The sequence below is a fragment of the Balaenoptera ricei genome, chromosome 19, assembly GCF_028023285.1.
Source record: "Balaenoptera ricei isolate mBalRic1 chromosome 19, mBalRic1.hap2, whole genome shotgun sequence".
In the NCBI taxonomy this organism is placed as follows: Eukaryota; Metazoa; Chordata; class Mammalia; order Artiodactyla; family Balaenopteridae; genus Balaenoptera; species Balaenoptera ricei.
Window position 1 is genome coordinate 39,858,722 of NC_082657.1, and position 26,068 is coordinate 39,884,789.

General features: G+C 38.9%; 1 protein-coding gene across 1 annotated transcript in view; it reads right to left on the reverse strand.

The window, feature by feature from the left end:
• CDH8 (cadherin 8) overlaps positions 1–26,068 on the reverse strand; it is a 367,669-nt gene that overhangs the window by 184,312 nt on the left and 157,289 nt on the right. The window contains exon 4 of the mRNA XM_059905876.1: positions 4,037–4,156. Coding sequence (XP_059761859.1) covers positions 4,037–4,156 — 120 coding nt within the window. The remainder of the gene's footprint in view (positions 1–4,036; positions 4,157–26,068) is intronic.

Sequence of the window (26,068 nt, forward strand, 5' to 3'; positions counted from 1 at the left end):
GTATTATTGTTTTAAATAAACACACATTCTCAACGTTTTCTCTTTTGTTTTTGCCATGCCTTGTGGCAGCCACAAAGGCCTACTGCTTGGATTTCTTCTCAAGAAAGAACTTGCCCAAGAGTGAAGTTAGCCAACAACCTCCAGCTGAGGCATTTTTAGGATCGGTTTTAAGATTCAAGCAGAGGACCTACTCTTCCCAGACACATCCCAGCCAATGACTGTGCATGGCAGGTGATAATAAAGCCTGGTCATTTGTGTGCACCATGAGACTCCTTTTAAGAGAAATCTTTGTTCCAGGGACCTCTATGGGTTTGGCCAAGATGCTGTCAAACCTACATTGCCTTATCCTATGTCCTCTCCTCCTAACTTACATGGGTATGAGATCTGTCTGCATCACAGTATGATGGACTTCCCTGCTTACTTCTGTTTCATCTCTGATATGGATTGAATGTTTTTGTCCTTCTCCAGATTCATACACGGAACTGTAATCCCCACTGTGATGGTATTTGGAGGTGGGGGCTTTGAGAGGTAGATCATGAGGGTGAAGCCCTCATAAATAGTATTAGCGTTCATGTATAAAGAGGCCAGAGAGCCAGCTTGTTCTCTTTCCAAGAGGATAGGAGAAGTCAGCCTCTGCAACCCAGAAGAGGGTCCTCACCGGAACCCAACCATGCCCACCCTGATCTCAAACTTCCAGCCTCTAGAACTCTAAGAGATAACTTTCTGATTCTTATAAGCCACCCAGTTTATTGTATTTTGTTATAGCAGCTGGAACTAAGACAGTGCTTCTTCTATCTTTCACAGTCATTAACCCCCAGTAAGTCACTTGTTTTCCTAACTCCACCTCAGAGTCTATTTCCCAGAGGACACAATTGGTACACATCTTTTGGTCACCAGGAAGGGTATTTTCTTTCCATTTGCTTACAAAGTAAAAAATCCAAATGCTCAATGGTCTTTGTACATTTTTTCCTATATTTTTCTAATAGAAAATATTAAAAAGTATTCTGAATCTGTTTCTGTGTTTATACACACACACATACATTCATACCAATTTCAATTTTTTTTAAAAAAAGAAAACAAAGGCCTCAGAGATTGACAAATTTAGATTCTTTGGGAACAACTAACACTCTGTTTTCATTTGAACACAATCAAGTGTAATTACGCACACATTTACACAATAAGGTTTACATTTCACTCACATATTGATGTTTCAGCTAAAGAACTTAGGCTGACTTTATTGATTATTAAATTTAGCCTCTATTTCCTTCTGCATTGTGTCTGCTTTAGTTAAAAACCTCAACTTCACTCAATCAATATTTATTAAGCAACTATTATGTATATGCTTCAAGTATCATTTCTCTCCATTACATTTTCCACAACAGTACCAGCATAACTTTCTAAAATATAAGTCAGATAACTTTGTATCTGTCACATTGGAAATGATAAGGCTAAAATGAATATGTGTTGAGATAAACACTCATTATGCTAAGTAAAAATGTAAATCTTAAATGATGCTGACAATATTTAATTAAGCAAATGGTAGTATATGTCAATGAGATTTAAAATTGCCCAAATCCTCTGACTTAGTAGCGGGCTTTTATTCTCTGTACTTCATGGTAAGTTATTCTTAAGATATAAATTATTTAAATGGCATCATCATACTTCCTTGTATTTATGTTGAAAAAAAAAAGTCTGTCTGCCAAAATGGATTGTGAGATACTTGTAGGCTGAGATTAGCCTTTGTGAATTTTGTCTCCTTATACTTAATTTAGCACCTGGAACACAGTGAATGCTGACTGGATGTGTGCTGGATTAATATCCATTGCTGATCCAAAGGTACAAACTTACAGTTATAAAGTAAATAAGTCCTGGGGATATAATGTTCAGTACAGTGAGTACAGTTAATAATACTGTGTTGTATATTTGAAAGTTGCAAAGAGAGTAGATCCTAAAAGTTTGCATCATAAGAAAAAATATATATAATATAACTACGTGTGGTGATGGATGTTAACTAGACTTATTGTGATAATCACTTCACAATATATACCTATTAGTGAATCTTTACGTTATACATCTGAAACTAATATATAGTTATGTGTCAATTATTTCTCACTATATTACACTGTAAATGGTGAACTTTTGAGATTCAAGTAAACAAACAAATAGCCAAGGAGCAAAGGAGGAAACTATTCAATTCCCCTTAAGCAATTAACACATTTCTGTTTTGTGCAAGCCACTACACCATAACTATTGCCTATGAAAAGAGAAGTTCAAAGATATCTGAACAGTGGCTTTGAAATTGAGGACCTGGGTGTGAGTCCCAACTCTCACTGTGACTTTGGCCAAGGAATAGGCCATCTCTAGACTTTTTCTCTTCCCTCAAAATTCAAAGCTGACTACCTTCTCTACCACTTCCCCAGGGTCATCAAAGAGCACAAATGAGATGAATTTTATGGCAGACTTCCTCTTTCACTGAGGAAGAAAATATAACTATGCCCCTAATTAATGTATTTTACAAGAGCTCTTTCCTGTTTCCAAATCTAAATTCAATTTTAAGCCATGACCTATTTATGTATAAATGTACTTTTAGTGAGAAATCTCACTTTTAAATGCATGAGGATTTTACTCTTTGAATTAGAAAAAAGTGAAGAGAGGCTTTAAATTTTTAATTTAATTAATAATTGACTTAATGGTAAGACATGGAAATTCATCTCAATATTGCTGAAAACTCATGAATCAAAGAAACAATATGTGTATGTGCCCACATATTGAATTTTTCTATTTGGAAATCTGCAGACAAAACCACCAGATACAGAAGAAAAGTACACACAAAAGATAGTGTTATTTATAATAATTTTAAAATGTGCTACAAAAAACACAAGATGAGGGCTTCCCTGGTGGCGCAGTGGCTGAGAATCTGCCTGCCAATGCAGGGGACATGGGTTCAAGCCCTGGTCTGGGAAGATCCCATATGCCGCGGAACAACTAGGCCCGTGAGCCACAATTACTGAGCCTGCGCGTCTGGAGCCTGTGCTCCGCAACAAGAGAGGCCGCGATAATGAGAGGCCCGCGCACCGCGATGAAGAGTGGTCCCCCGCTTGCCGCAACTAGAGAAGGCCCTCGCACAGAAACGAAGACCCAACACAGCCATAAATAATAAATAAATAAATTTTTTAAAAAAAAGTAGAGGAATTTAAACAAAAATTCCTAAAGAAACGCAACATTAAAAAAAAAAATACAAGATGATAAGTGTGACAAAATGGCTTACTCTCTTACTTCATTGTTAAAATTAAACAATAAAAGATATATCTTCATTTACAAAAACTATCATTTTATGAAGTTATGTTCCAAATCATTAAAAATAGTTCTTTTTGCTTTGTTTTATTTTTTAAATAACTTATTTCCTGTTTGCTAAAATCTATACCGTTGGACTCAGGATATTGGTGGGGTTTAATATTGGCAAGAATAAATATCTTCATAAGACCTCTAGCGCATAGATATCAGTATCCTGTTTTACAAATGAGGAATCTAATAGTAAATGTAATAATATCCATGCATGGAATGATTACCGCATGTCGTGTACTGTAGGTTTAATATTTATTGCTTCATCTGATCTTCATCATAAGGCTATAATGAAGGTTCCACAGCACTTTATAGATGTGTGAGTTGAAACTTAGAAAACTTTGTAAATGTTACTTGCCAAGCATCATGCAGCCTATAAGTACCTGTATTTATTCTTAAATCTGGTATTTAAGTCTGCCTGCTTTATAAGCTCATTTTCCCAGGGATGAACAATGGTGCCAAGCCATCTGTTAAACAGGTGATACTCTACAAAGGATCTGCAATTCATTTTAATATGTATCAAAATGATCGTCAGGCTTGCCATGTACCTCCCATTGCACAGGAATAACACATTCAAATGTTATTGATAGGCAGTGAAGTACTTAACCATAACATTTCATAATCCACATCCCAAGAAAAGTATTTTCCTGAAGCAATGACATGGTAAATAGAATTCAAAATTTAGGCCACAAACCTGTTTCAGGCTCAATGGAAAAATAAGGTTGCCCTTCCAAGATACTATAAACCAACTTCGCACTGTTTCCATAAACTGGGTCATCAGCATCAGTAGCTGTTACATTAGTGACAGACGTACCTAAAAGAAAAAAAAGAAAGAAAGAGAGAGAGAAAATAATAATTAACACGTTATTCTTTGCCAAGAACTAAATTTTGTCAAGCATATTATACAGAAATCCATGTGTGAGAATAAGAAGGAAAAGAAATCATTTTAAAAATATGGAGATAAACTACTCTATCATAACTTCAATGATATACAAACCTTTTAAAAGAAAGAGTACTGCTAGGCTGGAGTACTATATAAAGATAGCTCTTTTAGAATTGGTATTATTTAAGATTCCTTTGTAGTTTTCATTTAAAGATACCTATCAGATTCATGTGGGCTTAAAGAATATGAAAAAGATACATATCAAAGAAATATGAAACACAAGGTTAATAATATGATGGATATAACACGTAGCATTTAAGTTTTGCAAAAGCACAACTGAATGTACCTGGAAAAATTGGCTGCTGAAAAAAGTTGTGCAGAAATATCAAAGGAATATTTTATCCCATTTTATTTAATTCCTCAGAATATAAAATTATATTGGAACTACCAAGTAATCAGCATGTTTAGATAATTGGGCCTATGGATAACAGAATCAAAACCTTTATTTTTTCCCAGATTTTCTGTTTTTATTCACTCATTCATTTAGCAATTGAACACATTCAGCTTGCCTGATACAAAATATATATATTACAACAAAATCTACACTCAAGAAGCTTACAGTTTGGTGGTGGGAGGGAAGAGGAGGGAAGAGACAAATGTACCTAGACATTCAGCTGAATGCAATAGCACAAGCTTTGGATCCCTCACTTAATCCAGCACAGACTGGATACGGTCAGGGACAGCTTTCTGAGAGGCACTGCACTTGAGTGGAATTATGAAAGACAGGTAGAGTTTAACCAGGAGAAGAAGAGCAGGGGAGGAATTCTAAACAAAAGTCAAGCATAAGTAAAAGCAAAATAGTCTGAGAGACTGAGGGAAATTCTGGGAATTGCTGAAAGTGGGGAGAAATTGGAGAAGTCTGGTGTGGTAACAGAATCATGTTCTATGAGGGCAGGGTCAATGTCTTCCTCACCCAGTAAGTGTCAGACGTATAATTGTCAAACATATATTTGAATGTTTATTGAATGAATGGACGAATGAATAAATTATCTGATGATTTCATGACAAACGGTAGGTAGGTATCACAAATGAGTTTCCTAGAAATAGATTCTAAGATGAAGATTTCTTGAGTTTTTACTGGAGAATCTCTTTGATCAACATCTGTGGGAAAGTGAAGAGGACAAGTCTGAGGAGGAGGAACACTTGGGCAATGATGCGGTTACAACCCAGACCTCAGCGGTCTCCCCTCTAGAGCTGGGATGGTCATCGAGGAAATCCATCCAGGACTTTACACTCTGCCACTGACCAGTTATTGGCTGTGGGAACCGCCCTGAGAATGGAGGCTTGGCCCTGGTCCAGGGACCTATCTTCAGCTGAGGGATCATCAGCCCTGAGCTGTCAATTGTCAACACTCCCAGCAGCTTAGGGAAGAGTGTTTTAAACCTGAAGGGAGTTGAGGGTAGATCTGAGCAGCATTTCTCTACGTTTGCTGAAACAATGTAGAGCCTTTGCAAAATCTTGCTAGTCAAAATCTTTTTGAAGTGTTTTGAATTACAGTCACTACAGAGGACAATGTAATGATATTTGTCAAGCAGTTGATTGTCCTGTAAAATTGGAATTTTTACTCAGAATGATGATTCAGAGGTTCTACGAAAGTCTACAGTCAGAAATAAAAAAATGCTCTGAATGTCAGTTGTGTAATACATTCCACCAGATACTGGGAATGGTATCAAAAAAATAAATTAATAAAGACTCACTTTCACAGGTAGCTCATCAACGAGCTGGTGAAATGAGGACATGAAAGTACAGTATTTGCAGTTATTTGAATATTGTGTGGGATGGAGAAGAAATGGAGGAAAAACATTCCAGGTGAGAGGAGGATAATAAGATAAAAGTGACTAGATTTTTCTAGGAGGAGAGATGTCTGGAAAAGCCAGCCATTACAGCTAAGGTTGGAGATGCAAGCTGAGAACAAAATACAAGGGCACGTGAATGTCAAGATGGGGAGAGTTGGCGTCATCCTGTAGGAAAGAGAGAAAATATATCAGTTAGGGATCAACCCTAGGTAGGAGGCTCCTCCATTAGTGCTCCCAGATTCAGGTGGAGGCAGAGATGTAGAAGATTAGGTGATCAGATGAGTTATGTGGTTTACAGCAATAGTCCAGTTAAGAGGTGACAAAACATTGACACTGGGTAATGACAATAAATATGGGTCTCAACGCTTATTTTCTTGTTTTGGTCCTTGCATTAAGTTTATCTAAAATGTTCAACTGGGGGTAAGCTGAGTAAGAGATTTTAAAAAATGAATCACGAGAAAAAGATTCAAGAATTACTGAAAGAAGCGAGTTCAGAGACTGATCAGAAAGGGTGAACTCTTCCATGCGGAAGACCATGCAATAACTTTTTTGTTTTCCTTTGTTTTGTTGTGTATTTACTTAGATTTCTTTTAGGAGAAATGATCATCCCCCATTATGAAGTAACACATTATCAGGAAAATAAAGTCAAGCTCTATAATCTGTATCATGCTAAGTTAGTCAGTGTGAGCATTTTGTACCAGGCTCTGTTTAGGCTGGAAAAAGAGAAGTGACAAAGTAAAAACTTTCCGTCATCAACAAATTTACCTTCTAGTGAGGGACTGTAAAATTAAGAAATGTCTTCACAGAGAAAAAAATAAATAAATCTAGATAGTGTCTGAACAATGACAGGATCCCTGCATATATCTGTGGGGTGAGTGTATTTGGGCAGAGTAGTGTGGGGTTAATAGTTTCACAGAGGGAATAGTTCCATGTGGCATGTTCTGAAACAAGTACCTCTTTCTCTTTGGACCAATCATTTAACTTGTCTTAGCCCCAGATTTCAAATCTACAATGAATATTAGAGTTACTGTGAGGGTCAAACAAAATAATATATGTAGGGGCTAGAACAGAAATTACCACATGCTAAGCCTGTGAATATCACCTCTGCTCACGGATTAGAATCTAGCTTTGAAAAATATTTAGATCCCTAGGGTTCCCTTCAGATCTGTGGGATGGCAATACAGGGATGAGGGTGGGATACTTTTTAAAGTCTTCTCAGGCAATTCTGATGTAAAGCCACAGTTCAGAACAACTGGAGTGGGCACCAGACTTTTAAAAATTTAACTTCACTCTTCTCCATAGAAGCATTAATTTCTACCCTGATTACCGTAAAGAACTTTTGCTCAGATTTGTATATAAAATGAAGTAATTTTTAAACCACTCCTACTGCATAAACAGTCATGGAGATTATTTCTTATTAAAAAGAAGTTGGGTATAGTTCCTTGAGAATTTACTGTTACAAGACTGATGAAGATTACATCTATTTTCATTAGTTAGTATAAATTTATATTATCTTATTATGAGAGGACTCCTATCACATTACCTAACATTGAGGCAAGAGTAGGGGACCATTTTCTCCATCATTTACATGCTCTGCTCTGTGATTCAGTTTTTTCACATACAAAAACAATAGTTTTTATTCTTCAAACCTCAAAGTTTTGTGTGAGGCTCAAATGAGATACTAGTAAGTAGAGAGCAGTGGCTGAGAAGATAAATTTGAAGTCAAACTGTCTCTAACCAGAACACCTGTTATATATTCCATCCTCAACTTTTACTAGTTCTGTGTCCTTGGCCAAGTAACAAAACTTTTCTAAGCTCGGATTCCTTAATATGTAAAAAAGGAAGGTGATAGTAATTGTTATATCCTAGGTTTATTGAGTTAATTAAATATAATTATTTATGCAAACAGTATAGAAGTTATTTACACAATATTTCTGAGAGCTTATTGTCACTATAATTACATGTACATTATGTGTATGTACACGCGAGACTGAATAATAAACTAGTCTTTTACAATTTTAAGTGGTGGTGGATGTTGTAATTTATAATTAAGTGTAGTTCTGCCTAGTCGTTATAATAGTAGCTTATTTCCACTGGAGAGGATGTGGAGAAAAGGGAACCCTCCTACACTGTTGGTGGGAACGTAAGTTGGTGCAGCCACTGTGGAAGAAAGTATGGAGGTTCCTCGGAAAACTAAAAATAGAATCACCACATGATCCAGCAATCCCACTCCTGGGCATATATCCAGACAAAACTGTAATTCAAAAAGAGGCATGCACCCCTATGTTCATAGCAGCACTATTCACAATAACCATGACATGGAAACAACCTACATGTCCATCAACAGAGGAATGGATAAAGAAGATGTGGTACATATGTAACAATGGAATACTACTCGGCCATAAAAAAGAACGAAATAATGCCATTTGTAGCAACATGGATGCAACTATAGATTATCATACTAACTCAGGTAAGTCAGAAAGAGAAAGACAAATACCATATGATACCACTTATATGTGGAATCTAAAATATGACACAAATGAACCTATCTATGAGATAGAAACAGAATCAGGGACATAGAGAATAGACTGGTGGTTGTCAAGGGGGAGGAGGGTGGGAGAGGGATGGATTGGGAGTTTGGGATTAGCAGATGCAAACTATTACATACAGAATGGATAAAAAACAAAGTCCTCCTGTATAGCACAGGGAACTATATTCAATATCCTATGATAAACCATAATGGAAAAGAAAAAAATAATAGCTTATTTCCTTAAATTTGGAAGAGGAAACACAAAAAGGTATTCTCAAATGTAACAATATGTTCTTGTCTTTAATAAGAAAGTGACTTAGAAAACACACACACACACAGACACACAAATCTCACATTCTCCCATCCAGTCAATTCCATGTCAATTTGCTCTGTGGTATAAAATTGCTGTGGGTTCAAAAATACAATGTGTTTTGATGTAGCCAGCACAAGACCAGGCACTGGACACATCCTCAATACAAGTTTCTCAATGTTATTTGAGTGAATATCTCCCATATTTGAGTGCCATATCTCCCTGTCCATGCAAATCCCACATGCTTCCCAAGAAGAACCACTGGGCCGGGAACTGTAACAAAGCTAAGACCAGCTTTTACCCACATCCTCCTCCAGGATATTTCTGCCTGTTGTCTGGCTTCCCAGGAAATCCACATCCTTCAACTTCAGACACCTGGAAATGAAAAGGCAGCACTACTTTCCGTCAAGGATGATATTTCTCCTAATAGTGATTCAAGACTGTTGATGTACCTGTACACTGGAATAAATGTGTGCAGAGGTTTTGTGGATGCATTTGTCAAGTGATTACCCAGAGGGGGAAAAATGGATGCTTTGAGGTTAATCTTACAGCAGAAAAGATTTCTAGTCAAGCTGCGGTATAGGCTTCTCCATGGAAATGCATGCAGAATGCAGACCACAGAGGCAAATTGAAAAGTGTAAACCTTGCGGGATAATGTTTCTTCAAAGCGGCAAGTGTTGGTGTGTGATAAATAGGACCCTGAGTAATACCCAGGAAATATAACAACAGGATTCTCTGTTTGTGTTTTCATTTGGAACTGTTTTTGTCCCTTTGTCGAGGATACAAGAGACTCATTTAGCTAGTGACTATAAATTTGACACTGTGCCATTTCTCCAAGAAAGCCCCTATTATAATCCAACTTGATGCTGATCCTAATTATAATAATATAGCTGTTGTATTTCCAGCTGTTGTCAACAAAAATGATCCCTGTCACCACAATTCATCCTGCTAGTATCAAGTCAAGTGTGAACATGTCAACTCCAAGGTGAATTCTGCTTTTAATAAACCCATTTTTCTGCATTTAGCTTCTTGGTTAAGTGCAATTTGCTAAAGTGCTGCTTGGATTTTAATTAACAGAGGGCTCCAGTATCATTTGCCTCTTGCCACACCTGAAAGTCCCCTCCCATTAGCAGCAGAACCTACACATCTGCCCCCTATAATGACAACAAACACTACAAGCAAAATTAACCATCAAAAATTTTACACTGTCAGGTTAGAGGCTCCAGTTTGCTGACAAACTAAGATGAAAAGTCTTCGGGAAAATAAGATGTTGGGATTTGGGTAGGGCAGCTCTGTTAGCTAGGCTCTACTTCTTTATGAGCAAGACAGCACACAAATTCTGCACATTACTCAGAAAGAAAAAATGCTGGTGCTGACACCCTGAGCAGAAAAACAAAGGTTTGGTGCAGCGTGAAAATGTGCACACTGGAAAAGCTAAAACTCTTACGATAAGAAGAACACAAACCCCATTTGCAAAGACTCATTTGCAATACATTTTCAGAAAATAAGCATTTCAATAGCAGGTGAAAAAATAAAACAGCAGAACCTTTGCAATAGCTGAAATTCAGAAAGGTATGCATTATTGGCCCTCCTAATATCATCTTCCACCTTTGATTTGACCTTTTGGCTACTCTGATCCAAGTTCAGTATGTACAACACCCAGAAAGATCATCTGGCATCATCATCTGAAATTATGTTACTTAAACATTCAGACTTTCCAAAGATCATAGGCCTAACAGGTCATAGCAACCGATGCAAATGCCTTCATTATTTTAATAAAACTAAACCCTCAACCCATCTTCCCTCATCCTCCGTATTAATTCCCCCGAGTAGTAGGCAATACAAGACGTAATGGGGAACACGTGTTGCTAATGAAAACCCTTTTTGGTTGTTGTTGAATAGCAGGGCAATAATTTCATAATACCTGCGTAACTTGTTGACTTACTAGAAGCTGAAGCATCTGGCCCTGGATGTTTTAAATGTGTCATGCGAAATCCATTTTTTTTTTTTTTTAGTTTTATCGAACCATGCTCTGGGTTCCTCTGTACATGACTGGCATGAACTTTTAGAGGTTTTTTTGGTTTGTTTGTTGTGCACCCCGTACCCCATCCCCAATTACAACGCAGCACAGACCTAGTGTGCTTAAGAAAAAATCTGAGAAATAAATGCAGGCAGCCAATGCATTTTTCTTCACATCTCTCTGACTGATAACATAGGTTTCAACATTCATTTCTCCTGAAGGGCCTCAAGCAAACTCCCCCAGTGGGAAAGATGGCCTAAATCCTACCAGTATTTTTTTCTCATTTTGCTGTTTGATTATAGAAGACATACGCCAAATACCCAAATCACCAAGGGATGCTCAGGGTGTCTTTGGAGGAAGAGGAGGATTAAACACGGATCAGTGAAAATTACAGCTTGTTTTTTTTGTTTTTTGTAACCCTGTGTATGAAGAATTCTTCCCCAACCAAGTTCTGGGGGAAATAAATAGTGAACTGTACCATCTGATTGTTCGGGGTTCGTTCACCTATAAGCAAGAAGACAGGTTTCCACTTCCTTCTAGGAACTTGTGCTCTGAACCACTGTTGTTTAACTAGAAAGTTATGTCAGGGTGATAATAGAAGATTTAACCCTTCTCTTTTGCTGGTGATCAATCCTGCAATTGAACAGGAGGCCGAGGTGGCCTCCGCTTGCCATTTCACTTCAGAAACCTCTCTTTGAAGACACATACCACACAATGCAATCCTAAACAATCACGTCTCACACTATCTTCTTTTGCAAAGGCCTAACCATTGCTCGTTGGGTGTTCTCCTCCTGTGCCAGCTCTCAGCCTGTAGTGAAATGTTGCTGCCAAATTCTACAGGCTCCAAATTGAATTTATTATGGGAACAGGGACAGATTCTTAACTGCAGTCGGGTGGATGGACAGCACCAAAATGTATCCTGTCATTTCTCTGGCTCTGTTTTGAGTCATAAACTGGGGAAATAAAATTCAGTTTCCGTATTATATTCTGGAGCATTTCGAGGTATAAACAGTTTTGTAACTTAATGAAACCTCCATACACACTTAACATTGTGTTTTTAAAATGAGCCTGAAAGTTTCTGGAACAATTAAACACTTCAGAAAACACACTGGAGCACACAGATGTCTTCTATTCACCCATGCATCATTTCAGCAAACATCTGTAATGTGCATCGGGTGAGAGAAATGAAAATATTGTATGAAAATGTGTAACTGTAAAATCTCAGCCATGATTACTATGCACAGGAGAAAAATGCCTTCTATATCCCGGCCAAACAAAGCCAGGATGGTGGCCTACCCACTGCTTTCGCAAACCTATAATGAGGACAATTGGAAGCCTGGTTGTGAAAACTAATAAGCTGTCTGTTTTACAGTTTCATGTGCATAAATAAACACTTTCAGAATTGGAATGACTCTTTTATAATACAAAAGGGGAAAAAAAGTATATTTCCTTTTCTAAGGCAGCCTGTTCCCAGCAATCAGGCCTTTGCTGTTCTAGTACCTATGGAACAAAATCCTATAAACGCTTAAGAAGTAAACTAGCATCATTTATGCTTTAGACTGAGCTATTTCCATCCTAACCTTGCACAATTATCCTACCAGTGGCACTGCAGGCATCTTCTACAATGTGTCAGGATTGCAGTAGGTGGAAGCTTTGTTTATTCTATCTTATTATCTGAATTCATTCATTCACTCGCACAAAGCCTATTTGCATATTACATGCTGTGTGCGGAGCTCAGAGTTAGATGGGGAGGGTACAAGAATGTGCAACAAAGTCCGAGTTTCTGTCCCAACAGTGTTTGAAGTTTAGTTCAGCAGTGCTTTCACATCATTTCACTTTATTACAGGAAACTGTGCCAATCTTTAAGTTTATTTCTAGAAGACATGATGCAGTGGAAAACACCTATATACCACAATTAGAACGGCAGAAGATTTTGTTCACATCATCTTATTATAAGATAGATCATATTCTACATCAATGACTTGACACTCTCACACAGCAAGGGCATTTTTTTTACATCTTTAAGGCTCAGTTTCTTAACCTAAAAAATGGGAATGATATCACCCACTTCATGTTGTTATTCTAAGGCTCCATAAAGGTACCACACAATCAGCAATCCCTGGGTGATGGAACATTGTATAAAGCCACATCCCTGGGCTCTCCAGGGCATGCTACTACTTTATTTACATTTGATGAAGTAAGAGTTTGGGGCCAAGATGCATGAGAAAAAATATAACCATTGCAGTGGCTGTTCATTTTTATTCTTTTAGAATAAGCTTAATTTTCTAGTTAAAAGACAGGACTTTTAAAAATTTCAGTAATGTGGTCGTGGCTGCCCTGCCTCCCTTTCTTTCTTTCTTTCTTTCTTTTTCCCCCCAGCTTTATCGAGGTATAATTGACCAAAAAATTGCAATATATTTAAAGTGGTGTACAACGTGATGATTTGATATATGTATACATTGTGAAATGATTACCACAGTCAAGTTAATTAACACATCCATCACATCACATAGTTACCTTTTCCCCCCTAAATGTGAAATACAAAATGAGTAACTCTCCTATCAAATTGCAAACCTGGCAACATGAAAAGCCACTGAGCTGTTGTGCTATTGGGAAGGGAAAGTCCTAGACAAAACACCTTAATTGGGCAATTATTACAGTGCTATGGCTTCAAAGAGATTTAAAAAAATAAGTATTCACGAATTCATCCAAAATATGCCATCCTACATGTGCCGCCAACTAAAATGGAGGTGAATTGGGCTGATCTCCTATTTGGGCCCTTTATTATTGCAATACATTTTTATTCAGCTCCTGTGATGTGTCAAGCCTTCTTTTAAGCACCTAAGAAACTTGAGAGTTAGAAGATTCTTGCTTTCTTGAAGGGCAGACTAGTGGAAAGGCAGAAAGTTAAATAACGAACAAAAATGATGTGATGAAGTGCTGTAGGTGAAAGAAAGGAGCTGGATAACACAGGGCAGCCAAACAGCAACAGCAAGGTTTCTGGGAGGAGGGGACATTGATTTAAGATTAGATTTAAGAAAAAGGATGATCTTGAGTCAATGTTCAGACATGGGGTTGCAAATCAGGAAGAACCCCCATGAAAGAGGTTAATCAGATTGGAGCTTATCTTAGGAAAATACGAAGTTAGAAATGAGTTTTGGACAGCTTTTTTACACCAATCACCCAGAGTTCTCTAATTTACCCAACTCTTTTTTTTTTACACTTTTTGACAGACTTGATCAAGCAAGTACATTCCTATCCCTAATACATCCACCTAAGTCGTTCAGACACAGATTCAAGATTTAGTTGATTCCTAGCTGAATAGTTCCCTCTTCTGAACTCTAAAAATACTTTATCTGACTGTCTCTTGGGGCACCTTTTACTTTTATATATAAATTGCAGTGCATACAGATTTTTCCTTTTCAGACTGAAAGCTTCTTGAAAACAATACTCTTTCTTATTTGCTCAACTTTCCCCTCTAATCTTCTTCTCCAGAATTAACTCACTCTCTAATGTGGCTCCATCCCTTTATCACATCATAAACATAGCTCCACATTGTCCTAGTTGTACAAATGCTAAGAACAACACCTGGTATAAAATATTTATTTATTTAACATTTGCAACAAGGCTTTGAGCATTTGTGATGATTATCTCCTTTCAAACAGAAAGGGATACATTCAAAACCAGAAGTTTCCAAACTGGCCCTTGTAACTACTACACAAGCACCATATGCTTCTGAACTTTACGTATTTAAGTGCAGAAAACATGGCTCAATGTCCTTATCTTTCTCTCTAGCATCTCAGAAAGTGCCTTGCATATAAATATGTACTAAGTGAATAAATGAATAAATGAATGAATGGTTATTTTCTTTAGGAAGACATATTCAGAAATTAATACAGCAGATTAATCCACTGATATTTTAAATCGGTGTTATTTCTATTTTTTTGTCTCATTTTCATACTTTAGGTTGTTAGTGAAGAAACAGTAGAGATTTTTGTTCCGCTTGAGAGTAGTCATGATCTTGTCTTCCTCAAGAGAAGCCTACTTTTGTGGCCGTAAACAAAAGCTAGTATGATATCAAACCCTTATATAAGGTTGTGAAAATTTCCTATAGAAGAAATGATGGACTGAAGACATTATTGGGTGGGGAGGTGTTTAGAGGGTGGAAAGTGTTTTTACCAGGAGTAAAGACCTTCCCAGGGACTAGGAAGAACGATAAAGATGGTAGGTTCCACAGGTGATAGGTTGGAGCCTGTCTAGGTTTCACAAGCCTGTACCAAGGATGGCTGCAGTCACATCCATGAAGGCTGATCAGTAAGAGCCCAAGTCTGAAAATTGGGCATCAAAGCCAAGCTTATCATGGAGTGTATAAATAGTCACAAGGCTACCTTCCACCCAGGGCAAGCACAGGTCTAGCAGAGAACTGGACTAGGAGGTTCCATGAGAGCATGCATTAACAAAATCATTTGATAGTAGAGGGTGGTAGCAATGGCCAGGGATGGGTTGGTGATAGAGGGTGGAGAAGAGCTGGACTCTCCTTCCTGCTGATAGAGCTTGAAGTCTAGTGGACCTTTTTCTGTGATGAGTAAATCCCTCTGGAGTTTCCTATGATCCACAAGAATAAGTACTTTCTGCCCATCTTGCTAGTATGTGCTTAAGGAAATTCTACTTAAACTGGAGAAAATAAGCAGAGATAGCATTTCTTGAATCTGAGCCACTCCTTGCTAGGTGTTCCACTGACATTACATAGGGAAGCTCCTTAATCCTTATAAAAATTCACAAACAGGGTACTATGGACTACTTTTTTGTGCCCTCTCCCATTCATATGTTGAATTCCTAATCCTCAGTGGGATAGTATTAGGAGATGGAACGTCTGGGAGGTAATTAGTTCATGAGGATAAAGCCCTCAGAGTGGGATTAGTGCACTTAGAAGAAGAGGAAAAAAAAAACACTTTGCTTCTCTCTCTCTGCTCTCTACTATGTGAGGACATGGCAAGAAGATGGGTATCTGCAAACCAGGAAGCAGGTTCTCACCAGATGCCAGATCTGCCGACACCTTGATCTTGGACTTCCAGGCCTCCAGAATGGTGAGAAATAAATGTTTGTTGTTTACCACCGTCTTTTATAACCAAGTTCTAAGTTATAATTTAAGAAGCTGGCATTCAAGTCCAGTTCTATCTGATCCAAAGACAACATTTCTACTCTACTAAAAAGAAAAAGAGAGGCATACATCATTTGTACTTTGGTATTAGTGTATTTTAAATTAAATTTTACCTATCATAAAAGCAGACACTTTCAGTATGGAAAGGGAGAGATATCACTTGGTCCTAATCCCAAATTCTGGTTGGGACAGAGACAGTGATACCATTAATTGTCTCCAACTATGTCCTACATACTACGCGAGGTCCTTTTATCTTTCCTTATTCATTTGTATCCTCCAAGTATATCTATTAAGCTGAAACTGTTATCTTCATTTTTAGATGGGAAAACAGGCTCAAAGAAGCTAAATAAATGTATTAAGACAGGGGCTTCCCTGGTGGTGCAGTGGTTGAGAATCTGCCTGCCAATGCAGGGGACACGGGTTCGAGCCCTGGTCTGGGAAGATCCCACATGCCGCAGAGCAACTAGGCCCGTGAGCCACAACTACTGAGCCTGCGCGTCTGGTGCCCGTGCTCCGCAACAAGAGAGGCCGCGACAGTGAGAGGCCCGCGCACCGCGATGAAGAGTGGCCCCCGCTTGCCGCAACTAGAGAAAGCCCTCGCACAGAAACGAAGACCCAACACAGCCAAAAATAAATAAATAAATTAATTAATTAATTAATGTATTAAGACATATAGTCCACAAGTGGAGAAACACTGTTCGAACTGTTTCATTTTCCCCTCAAACTCCAAGAGTTCAACTCTGGAGTTCCAGCATCTTACCATAAATAGTCATATGTCTGAAACCTAATTATATAACTAAGGAATTCACACATTTATAACCCTGACAAATAATCAAAAACACGAGGGCTGTTATTGGAAAATTAGCCTTGGCAAAGGGACCTCACCTCAAAGAAAATTAATCATTGGATTCAAAATCCAAGTTGATCCATGTCAATTCCCAACCCTATCTTTTGCATCTCTGGTGCTATTAGCTCATTCCTGGATACAGGGATTCCTGGATGCCAGTTAAGAGTCTGTTTTCTTTCCCCCAGTTCATCCTAAAAGACGTGGGAGAGGAAAGGGACTTCTACAGCTGTATAGGAAGAAGTTAAGTGTGGCCATATAAAACAAGCAGAGCATAGGAACTAGAAGAACATAGTGAGACCTTGGCACCTGCTTGCTTGGAAAGAGTTGGGGAAAAAAATATATTGGAAAGTCTACTTGCCTTAATTAAAATCTCAGCGAAACCAAAAGAATACATGAAAGACTAGGCACCGAATTTACAAAAAATGATCAAGGATCTGCCAACATCTTGAGGGTTTTTTTTTTAAAGTGGGAGGATAGAAACCCACAAAGAGGAAGAGAGGATGAGACAGACAGACTACGACTGATTACACTTTTAGCCCTGAAGATATACTGATGAATCTGACGTGGACCACACTTTTAAGTAGCTTAACAGGAAAAGTGAATTAGTATTTTACCTCATCTTTTCTTTAGATTGTCTTTGTAACCTTCTTTCTCTTTACTCTCCCTTTCTTAGTCCCTTCTTCTCATTCTATAGATATTTATTGATTGCTGTATATCATCTGTGCTTGGCCCTGGGGTATCAAAAATGAATACGGTTCCTTCCTGGCCTTTGGGGGATTCACAGCCTAACCAGGGAGAGGCATGGAAAGAAACATCTTTGCATAGGCTGTAACTTAGGGTAGGTTCCAGGTGTGTGTACAGAGGAGATTGACTCCAAGTCCTACTGCTGGGAAAGATGGATGGCAAGTTGGAGGTGTGTCAATGAAACCTTCCCTGATATGAGACAGGGCAGGTAGTTCAACTTCAAGGGTATTCTGTGATTTACAAATATATTGACTTTGCCATCAGAAATGAATGACATAGGGCTTCCCTGGTGGCGCAGTGGTTGAGAATCTGCCTGCCAATGCAGGGGACACGGGTTCGAGCCCTGGTCCGGGAAGATCCCACATGCCGCGGAGCAACTAAGCCCGTGCGCCACAACTACTGAGCCTGCGCGTCTGGAGCCTGTGCTCCGCAACAAGAGAGGCCGCGATAGTGAGAGGCCCGCGCACCGCGATGAAGAGTGGCCCCCGCTTGCTGCAACTAGAGAAAGCCCTCGCACAGAAACGAAGACCCAACACAGCCAAAAATAAATAAATTAATTAATTAAAAAAAAAAAAAAAAAAAAAAAAGAAATGAATGACATATGTGTGTGTGGAGCTGTGTGAGGTTTTTTTATTCCATTCCTAAATATTGATCACACTAAGGCAAGACCTTGTCCAAATTTGGGTTTTATTTAGAAAACAATTTACTGTGCATCAATTTATTTGTATAACACATTTGGAAATATCAATATTTTCTTGGATTTGTTTAAATTTTAATCATGATACCATGCTGGGAAAAGTAACTTTACTAGGTTCTAACAAAAAGTAAAAACAAAAAATAGCAGATTTGAAAGACACAGAGAATTTGGGGACCCATCAAAGAAAATTCCAGGTTCATTTAAAAAATAACGGAAATGATAAAATAAAGTTCAATTCACTTACATTTCCACTCTTCACTTCTTCCTAGTTACCACATTTAATAACCTTAGGTGGAATAAGAGAAATTACTGTATATGTTTTTCAACAGCCGTGCCTTTCCAACTACATTTTACAACATCTCCAGCCTTTTTCTCTTTAACATTTATACTACCTTTGTGTTTACCCTTTGGGCTAATTTGTAGTTGACCCCTGTAATAGAGCCCTTTTAACCAACATTTTGTGACAATCATTGATTTAGCAGTCTTGCAGAATGCCTTAAAAAAATCAATGTACCCAGAAGAAGGAACTGGTGGGACTTCATAATATCACATCTCGTTTTTATCACAAATTTCCAATTTACCAAGTTCCTGTCTCATTATTTATACCATACAGGGCATGCTGATGAGATACACAACCCGTTCTGTCCCTTTTGGCAACCCATTTATAACTGAAGCACAATTAATATCTTTACAGCTGTTCTCCAGGCAGAAAGAAAAATGTGGGAGAAAAGATTTTGTACATGTTTGAGTATAAATGTGTGAAATGAGGAGCACCGGGATATGTCTAAAAAAGAGTGGAATCTGGGTTTTTCTTGTTTTTAAATTCTCCAGAGAAATATTTTCAAAACAGTATTTCATACAGGAAGTGAAGATACCTTTAGCAGTTCTCCAGATTTCTCAAGCAAATAATTAGGAATCAGGAGAATCTTTAAATACAGACTTCACACATGATGCTCCATTAAAGAAAAAGCATAAAGGGGAAAAATCCACAAATTTTTAGAGAGGTCCACATCACTTTAGCCTCCTTCAAAAAATCCACTGTCGGGCTTCCCTGGTGGCGCAGTGGTTGAGAATCCACCTGCCAATGCAGGGGACACGGGTTCGCGCCCCGGTCCGGGAAGATCCCACATGCCGCGGAGCGGCTAGGCCCGTGAGCCACACCTACTGAGCCTGCGCGTCTGGAGTCTGTGCTCCGCAACGGGAGAGGCCGCGATGGTGAGAGGCCCGCGCACCGCGATGAAGAGTGGCCCCCGCTCGCCGCAACTAGAGAAAGCCCTCGCACAGAAACGAAGACCCAACACAACCAAAAATAAATAAATAAATAAAATTCAAAAAAATCCACTGTCAATTGACTGTTTTATTTTCAAATATTAATCTTTTCTTTTAATTAGATACTGATAATTACCATCAAATATAAAGGAACCACCATGTTTCTGGCCCAGATTGATTTAATTATATCCTTTAGACCTCACATAAACCCTTAAAAATTAGATTTAAAGCACATTTAGATTCCTAAAAAAGGATAGGAGTAGATAGGTACCCAATAAATGTTTGTTTTTAATTAGTTCATCTACTCAATTACAGATGAGTTTTCTACCTGGATATTTTTAGAATAATTTTATTTATTTATTTGTTGAAGTACAGTTGATTTAAAATGTTGTGTTAGTTTCAGGTATACAGCAAAGTGATTCTATATCTATTCTTTTTCAGATTCTTTTCCATTACAGGTCATTACAAGACCTTGGATATAGTTCCCTGTGCTATACAGTAGGTCCTTGAATAAACCTACCAAAGGAGGCAAAAGGCCTGTACTCTGAAAAATATAATATGCTGATGAAAGAAACTGAAGACCATACAAACAGATGGAAAGATATACCGTGTTCTTGGATAAGAAGAATCAATATTGTCAAAATTGATTCCCCAAGGCAATCTACAGATTCAATGCAATCCCTATCAAATCACTAATGGCATTTTTCACAGAACTAGAATAATTTAGTAATAGCAAGCACCCCAATAGTTAGTTTGGTACAGCCAGGAAAACAAAACAAATTAGATAGATAGATAGATAGACAGATAGATAGGAGATTGATAGACAGATATAAGTACATATAGATATACTCAAAACGTTTGACTTAGTAATTTCATCTCTTGGGTTATTCTAAAGAAAGAATTCAAAATATGAGCAAACATTTTTATTGTTACCCTCTGATAGAACAAATATTTATTTTAAAACATTTAGAATATCATTAGTAATAGTTATAATAATAGTAAAAATTAAAAGTTTTTTAAAAACCCTGAAGATAAAACAGGATACACAAAATTCAAACAACCAAAGGAAAATAAGAGAAAATAATGACTGTTAAAAAAAAGAAAGAAAGAAAGAGGGACTTCCCTGGTGGCACAGTGGTTAAGAATCCGCCTGCCAGTGCAGGGGACACGGGTTCAAGCCCTGGTCTGGGAAGATCCCACATGCCACGGAGCAACTAAGCCTGTGCGCCACAACTACTGAGCCTTCACTCTAGAGCCCTCGAGCCACAACTACTGAGCCGGTGTGCCACAGCTACTGAAGCCCGCGCACCTAGAGCCTGTGCTCCGCAACAAGAGAAGCCACCGCAATGAGAAGCCCGCACACCGCAACGAAGAGCAGCCCCCACTCGCCGCAACTAGAGAAAGCCCGTGCGCAGCAACGAAGACCCAACACAGCCAAAAATAAATAAATAAATAGATTTTTATTTATTTTTTTAAATAAATTTATTTATTTATTTATATTTATTTTTGGCTGTGTTGGGTTATCGTTTCTGTGCGAGGGCTTTCTCCAGTTGTGGCGAGCGGGGGCCACTCTTCATCGCGGTGCGCGGGCCTCTCACCGTCGCGGGCTCTGCCGTTGCAGAGCACAGGCTCCAGACGCGCAGGCTCAGTGGTTGTGGCTCACGGGCTTAGTCGCTCCGCGGCATGTGGGATCTTCCCAGACCAGGGCTCGAACCCGTGTCCCCTGCATTGGCAGGCAGATTCTTAACCACTGCGCCACCAGGGAAGCCCCTATTTTTTTAAAAAAGAAAGAAAGAAGAGAAGAGAAAAGAAAAGAAAATGAAGGAAAAACTAAAATGTTTAGGTAGGTGGCCTGGGTTCCCATAACTGACAGGTGTGGGACCTGCAGTCAGAAACTGGTTCTAACTAATAGCAAACTGCATGCACTGTGCAATACTGTAGTATGCTAGGTGCTATGTGCTATGTACTATGTAGTAAACAATATTGCTCCTGTATGACTAAAAGAAACAACGCAGCAGCTATTTGAGAATAGAACATGGAGAGACTCACAGGACATATTTTGAAACTATCAAAAAAGTGCAGTATGTCAGAAAACGGAGCAGTGTGTTCAACGTGAAAAGAACCCTGCTCAGAGTGAATCAGAACCAGAATCCCCTGAGAAGCTGAGTTTAAAATGCAAAGAGATCCTGAGGTTCTTACCCCTGAAATCTCAGAGGAGGGGGCAAGGAATATACTTCATCACACACAGGTCCCTGGAAGAGTGCTATTTGTGAGTCAGGAAGAAGAAGGGAGGCTTACACACTTTTAAAAAGTTATATGTTGCTTCAAGTTTTTAATTATAAAAGTAATACATACTCACTGTGGAAACACACCTCTTTTTAGTCAAAGAGACACCTTAGGAGACCCAGAAGTGAGAAGGCTGGGCTTTTAGGACAGTGCAAAGTGTTAAGAAGTTAATTAGCACCTGCATTCTAAAGAGCTGTCAGGTACAATTTGGGACAGACGGGGGTCAAACACTGTGAAAAACATCCAGGAGAGCCTAGAGAATTGTGAAAGATAACAGCTTAAACTTCACTTTTGTAAGTATTTAAACCTATATGTTGTAATTTTTCTGTAGTGCTAAGGCATCAGGACACTTCTAATGCTCTCTCTATAATTACAGTGTAGCTTGTATGAATATTTGTTTTTACTAATGGAAATAAATAATGCAAACAGTGGCTAATATTATATAAATAATAAAAAGATTAGTTATTTAGACAAGCACAAGTGTCAAGTAGATTTTTAATTTACTTACACAAGCCTGGGGCAGGCTGAATTTTTCACCCTGCCTTTATTTGCTAGCATATCCCCCAGGCTGGCATTGTTGCTGAAAGGAATCAAAAACCTCTGTAGCAGTATTTTCTGAGTTGTAAACCACACAGGCCACCTAATGAAGAAGCACACTGTGAACTGGTTCAACATGAAATTCCCAGGTTCCACATACAAAGAATTTCATATACAATGGTACACATCCACTTGCCTACTCACTGTTATTAAATAGTTGTGTGGTTCACCGTAAGCTCTCCCTGCATTTATTGTATTTGGTAAAGACTTTCAAACATTGTCTTGAATTAATACAAAATGCCCAACTGAGAAAATTATTTCCCCAGTGAAGTGATTTCATCATTGTTCTTTTTCTCCTAAAGCAGCAACTAGACACAGATTAAAACAGAAGAAATCTTGCCTAGGACCACACAGATTGTTGAGGTTCCATTCTTGCCAGACTTGAACTTAGAGCCTAGGGATTCAATATTAGGTAAATAAATACAGCACTTACCCTTGTGGAGCCCCTAATTTTAGAATATTTGATTGGACATGTCTGAAAATCTCTAGGAAGTTAGGCAGCCACATCAGGTGACAGCTTTCATAGGTAGCAGACAGTTATAAACTTGGAACTACTTTGAGGTCTTGCGTTTTTCTCAGAATGTATCATACAGTTTCTTCATTTCATTCCCTAATATACCAATGTTATTTCTTTTTTCTCTTTTTATTTTATTTTTTAAAAAATTTATTTATTTTTGGCTGTGTTGGGTCTTTGTTGCGGTGCGCGGGTTTCTCATTGCAGTGGCTTCTCTTGTTGCGGAGCATGGGCTCTAGGCGCACGGGCTTCAGTAGTTGTGGCTCGCGGGCTGTACAGTGCAGGCTCAGTAGTTGTGGCTCACGGGCTTACTTGCTCCGCGGCATGTGGGATCTTCCTGGACCAGGGATTGAACCTGTGTCCCCGACACTGGCAGGTAGATTCTTATCCACTGTACCACCAGGGAAGCCCCTCAATGTTATTTCTTTAAAATATTAAATAGCTTTACAAAGGTTCTGGTAACACCTCACAAAGATGTGTCATGCCTCTCGTATTTTGTTTTCAGAATCTCTTGGCACCCTACCAGGTAGAGATGCCAAGTGGAGTGAACTCCAAGTAAGGAAATATGGCACTCTAGTCACCCACTAAGCAGGCAGTTCTCAAAGTGTGGTCTCTATGCCAGCAGCATCAGTCTCCTCTAAGAACCTGTTAGACATGTAAATTCTCGGCTCCACTCCAGGCCTACTGAATCATAGACTCTGTGAGTGAGGCTGAAAAATTATATTTTAACCAGTCCTCCAGGTCCTGCTGATGCCCACTCAAATTAGGAAACCAATGTATTAAGTGAACAGTAACTGTACTATTATACCAGATCAATATAGGTATCTTTGACCTAAAAAAAAAAAAAAAAAAAAAGCCACTAAGATAATGTGTTATATAATGTGTTAGCTTCTTTTTATAACTTTACAACCTTCTGAGTAAGGTAAGACAATTATGGAGTTTCTAATTTTATGGAAAAGTAGACTGAAAAATTCCCTTTACCTCTTTGTGTTCGAAGGTTGTACAGAAAGTACTGCTGCTCAAGATGCTGGAAATACATCTAGGTGTGCTTTTTAACCTGTTATTATGTGTTACATTTTTAGTGTAGTGTTAGTAAGGATATAACTCATAAATGTCCCTATTTTTACCCAATGGTTTCCAGTAATGATAGTGGCTTACCACCAAAAGGTAGGGTGTCATGACCAGAATAACTCATTTTTCTTTAGGATGGTAAAGTAAGAAATATGGGATGCAGTATAGTTTTCATACTAACCCTACTTTTTATTTCTCCAAAATTAATATATTGTAACAGACCTAAGTATAGTCATTAAAATTACACCCTTTGTAAGACTGGTTCAAGATGGTGGAGTAGAAGGACGTGTGCTCACTCCCTCTTTCAAAAGCACCGGAATCACAACTAACTGCTGAACAATCATCGACAGGAGGACACTGGAACTCATCAAAAAAGATACCCCACATCCAAAGACAAAGGAGAAGCCACAATGAGACGGTAGGAGGGGCACAATCACAATAAAATCAAATCCCATGACCACTGGGTGGGTGACTCACAAACTGGAGAACACTTATACCACAGAAGTCCACCCACTGGAGTGGAGGTTCTGAGCTCCACGTCAGGCTTGCCAACCTGGGGGTCCGGCAACAGGAGGAGGAATTCCCAGAGAATCAGACTTTGAACGCTAGTGGGATTTGATTGCAGGACTTTGACAGGACTGGGGGAAACAGAGACTCCACTCTTGGAGGGCACACACAAAGTAGTGTGCGTATCGGGACCCAGGGGAAGGAGCAGTGACTACATAGGAGACTGAACCAGACCTACCTGCTAGTGTTGGAGGATATCCTGTAGAGGCAGGGGGTGGCTGTGGCTCACCGCGGGAACAAGGACATTGGCAGCGGAAGTTCTGGGAAGTACTCCTTGGCGTGAGCCCTCCCAGAGTCTGCCATTAGCCCCAACAAAGAGACTGTAGGCTCCAGTGCTGGGTCACCTCAGGCCAAAAAACCAACAGGGAGGGAACTCAGCTCCACCCATCAGCAGTCAAGCAGATTAAAGTTTTACTGAGCTCTGCCCAGCAGGGCAACACCCAGCTCTACCCACCACCTGTCCCTCCTATCAGGAAGCTTGCACAAGCCTCTTAGATAGCCTCATCCACCAGAGGGCAGACAGCAGAAGCAAGAAGAACTACAATCCTGCAGCCTGTGGAATGAAAACCACATTCACAGAAAGATAGACAAAATGAAAAGGCAGAGGAATATGTACCAGATGAAGGAACAAGAAAAAAACCCAGAAAAACAGCTAAATGAAGTGGAGATAGGCAACCTGCCAGAAAAAGAATTCAGAATAATGATAGTGAAGATGATCCAGGACCTCGGAAAAACAATGGAGGCAAAGATCGAGAAGATGCAAGAAATGTTTGACAAAGACCTAGAAGAATTAAAGAGCAAACAAACAGAGATGAACAATACAATAACTGAAATGAAAAACACACTACAAGGAATCAACAGCAGAATAACTGAGGCAGAAGAATGGATAAGTGACCTGGAAAACAGAATGGTGGAATTCACTGCCACAGAACAGAATAAAGAAAATAGAATGAAAAGAAATGAAGACAACCTAAGAGTCCTCTGGGACAACATTAAACGCAAAAACATTCACATTATAGGGGTCCCAGAAGGAGAGGAGAGAGAGAAAGGACCCAAGAAAATATTTGAAGAGATTACAGTCGGAAATGTCCTTAACATGGGAAAGGAAATGGCCACCCAATTCCAGGAAGTGCATAGAGTCCCAGGCAGAATAAACCCAAGGAGAAACACGCTGAGACACAAAGTAATGAAACTGACAGAAATCAAAGAGAAAGACAAATTATTACAAGCAACAAGGGAAAAACAGCAAATAACATACAAGGGAACCCCCATATGGTTAACACTTGATTTCTCAGCAGAAACTCTACAAGCCAGAAGGGAGTGGCGCGATATATTTAAAGTGATGAAAGGGAAGAACCTACAACCAAGATTACT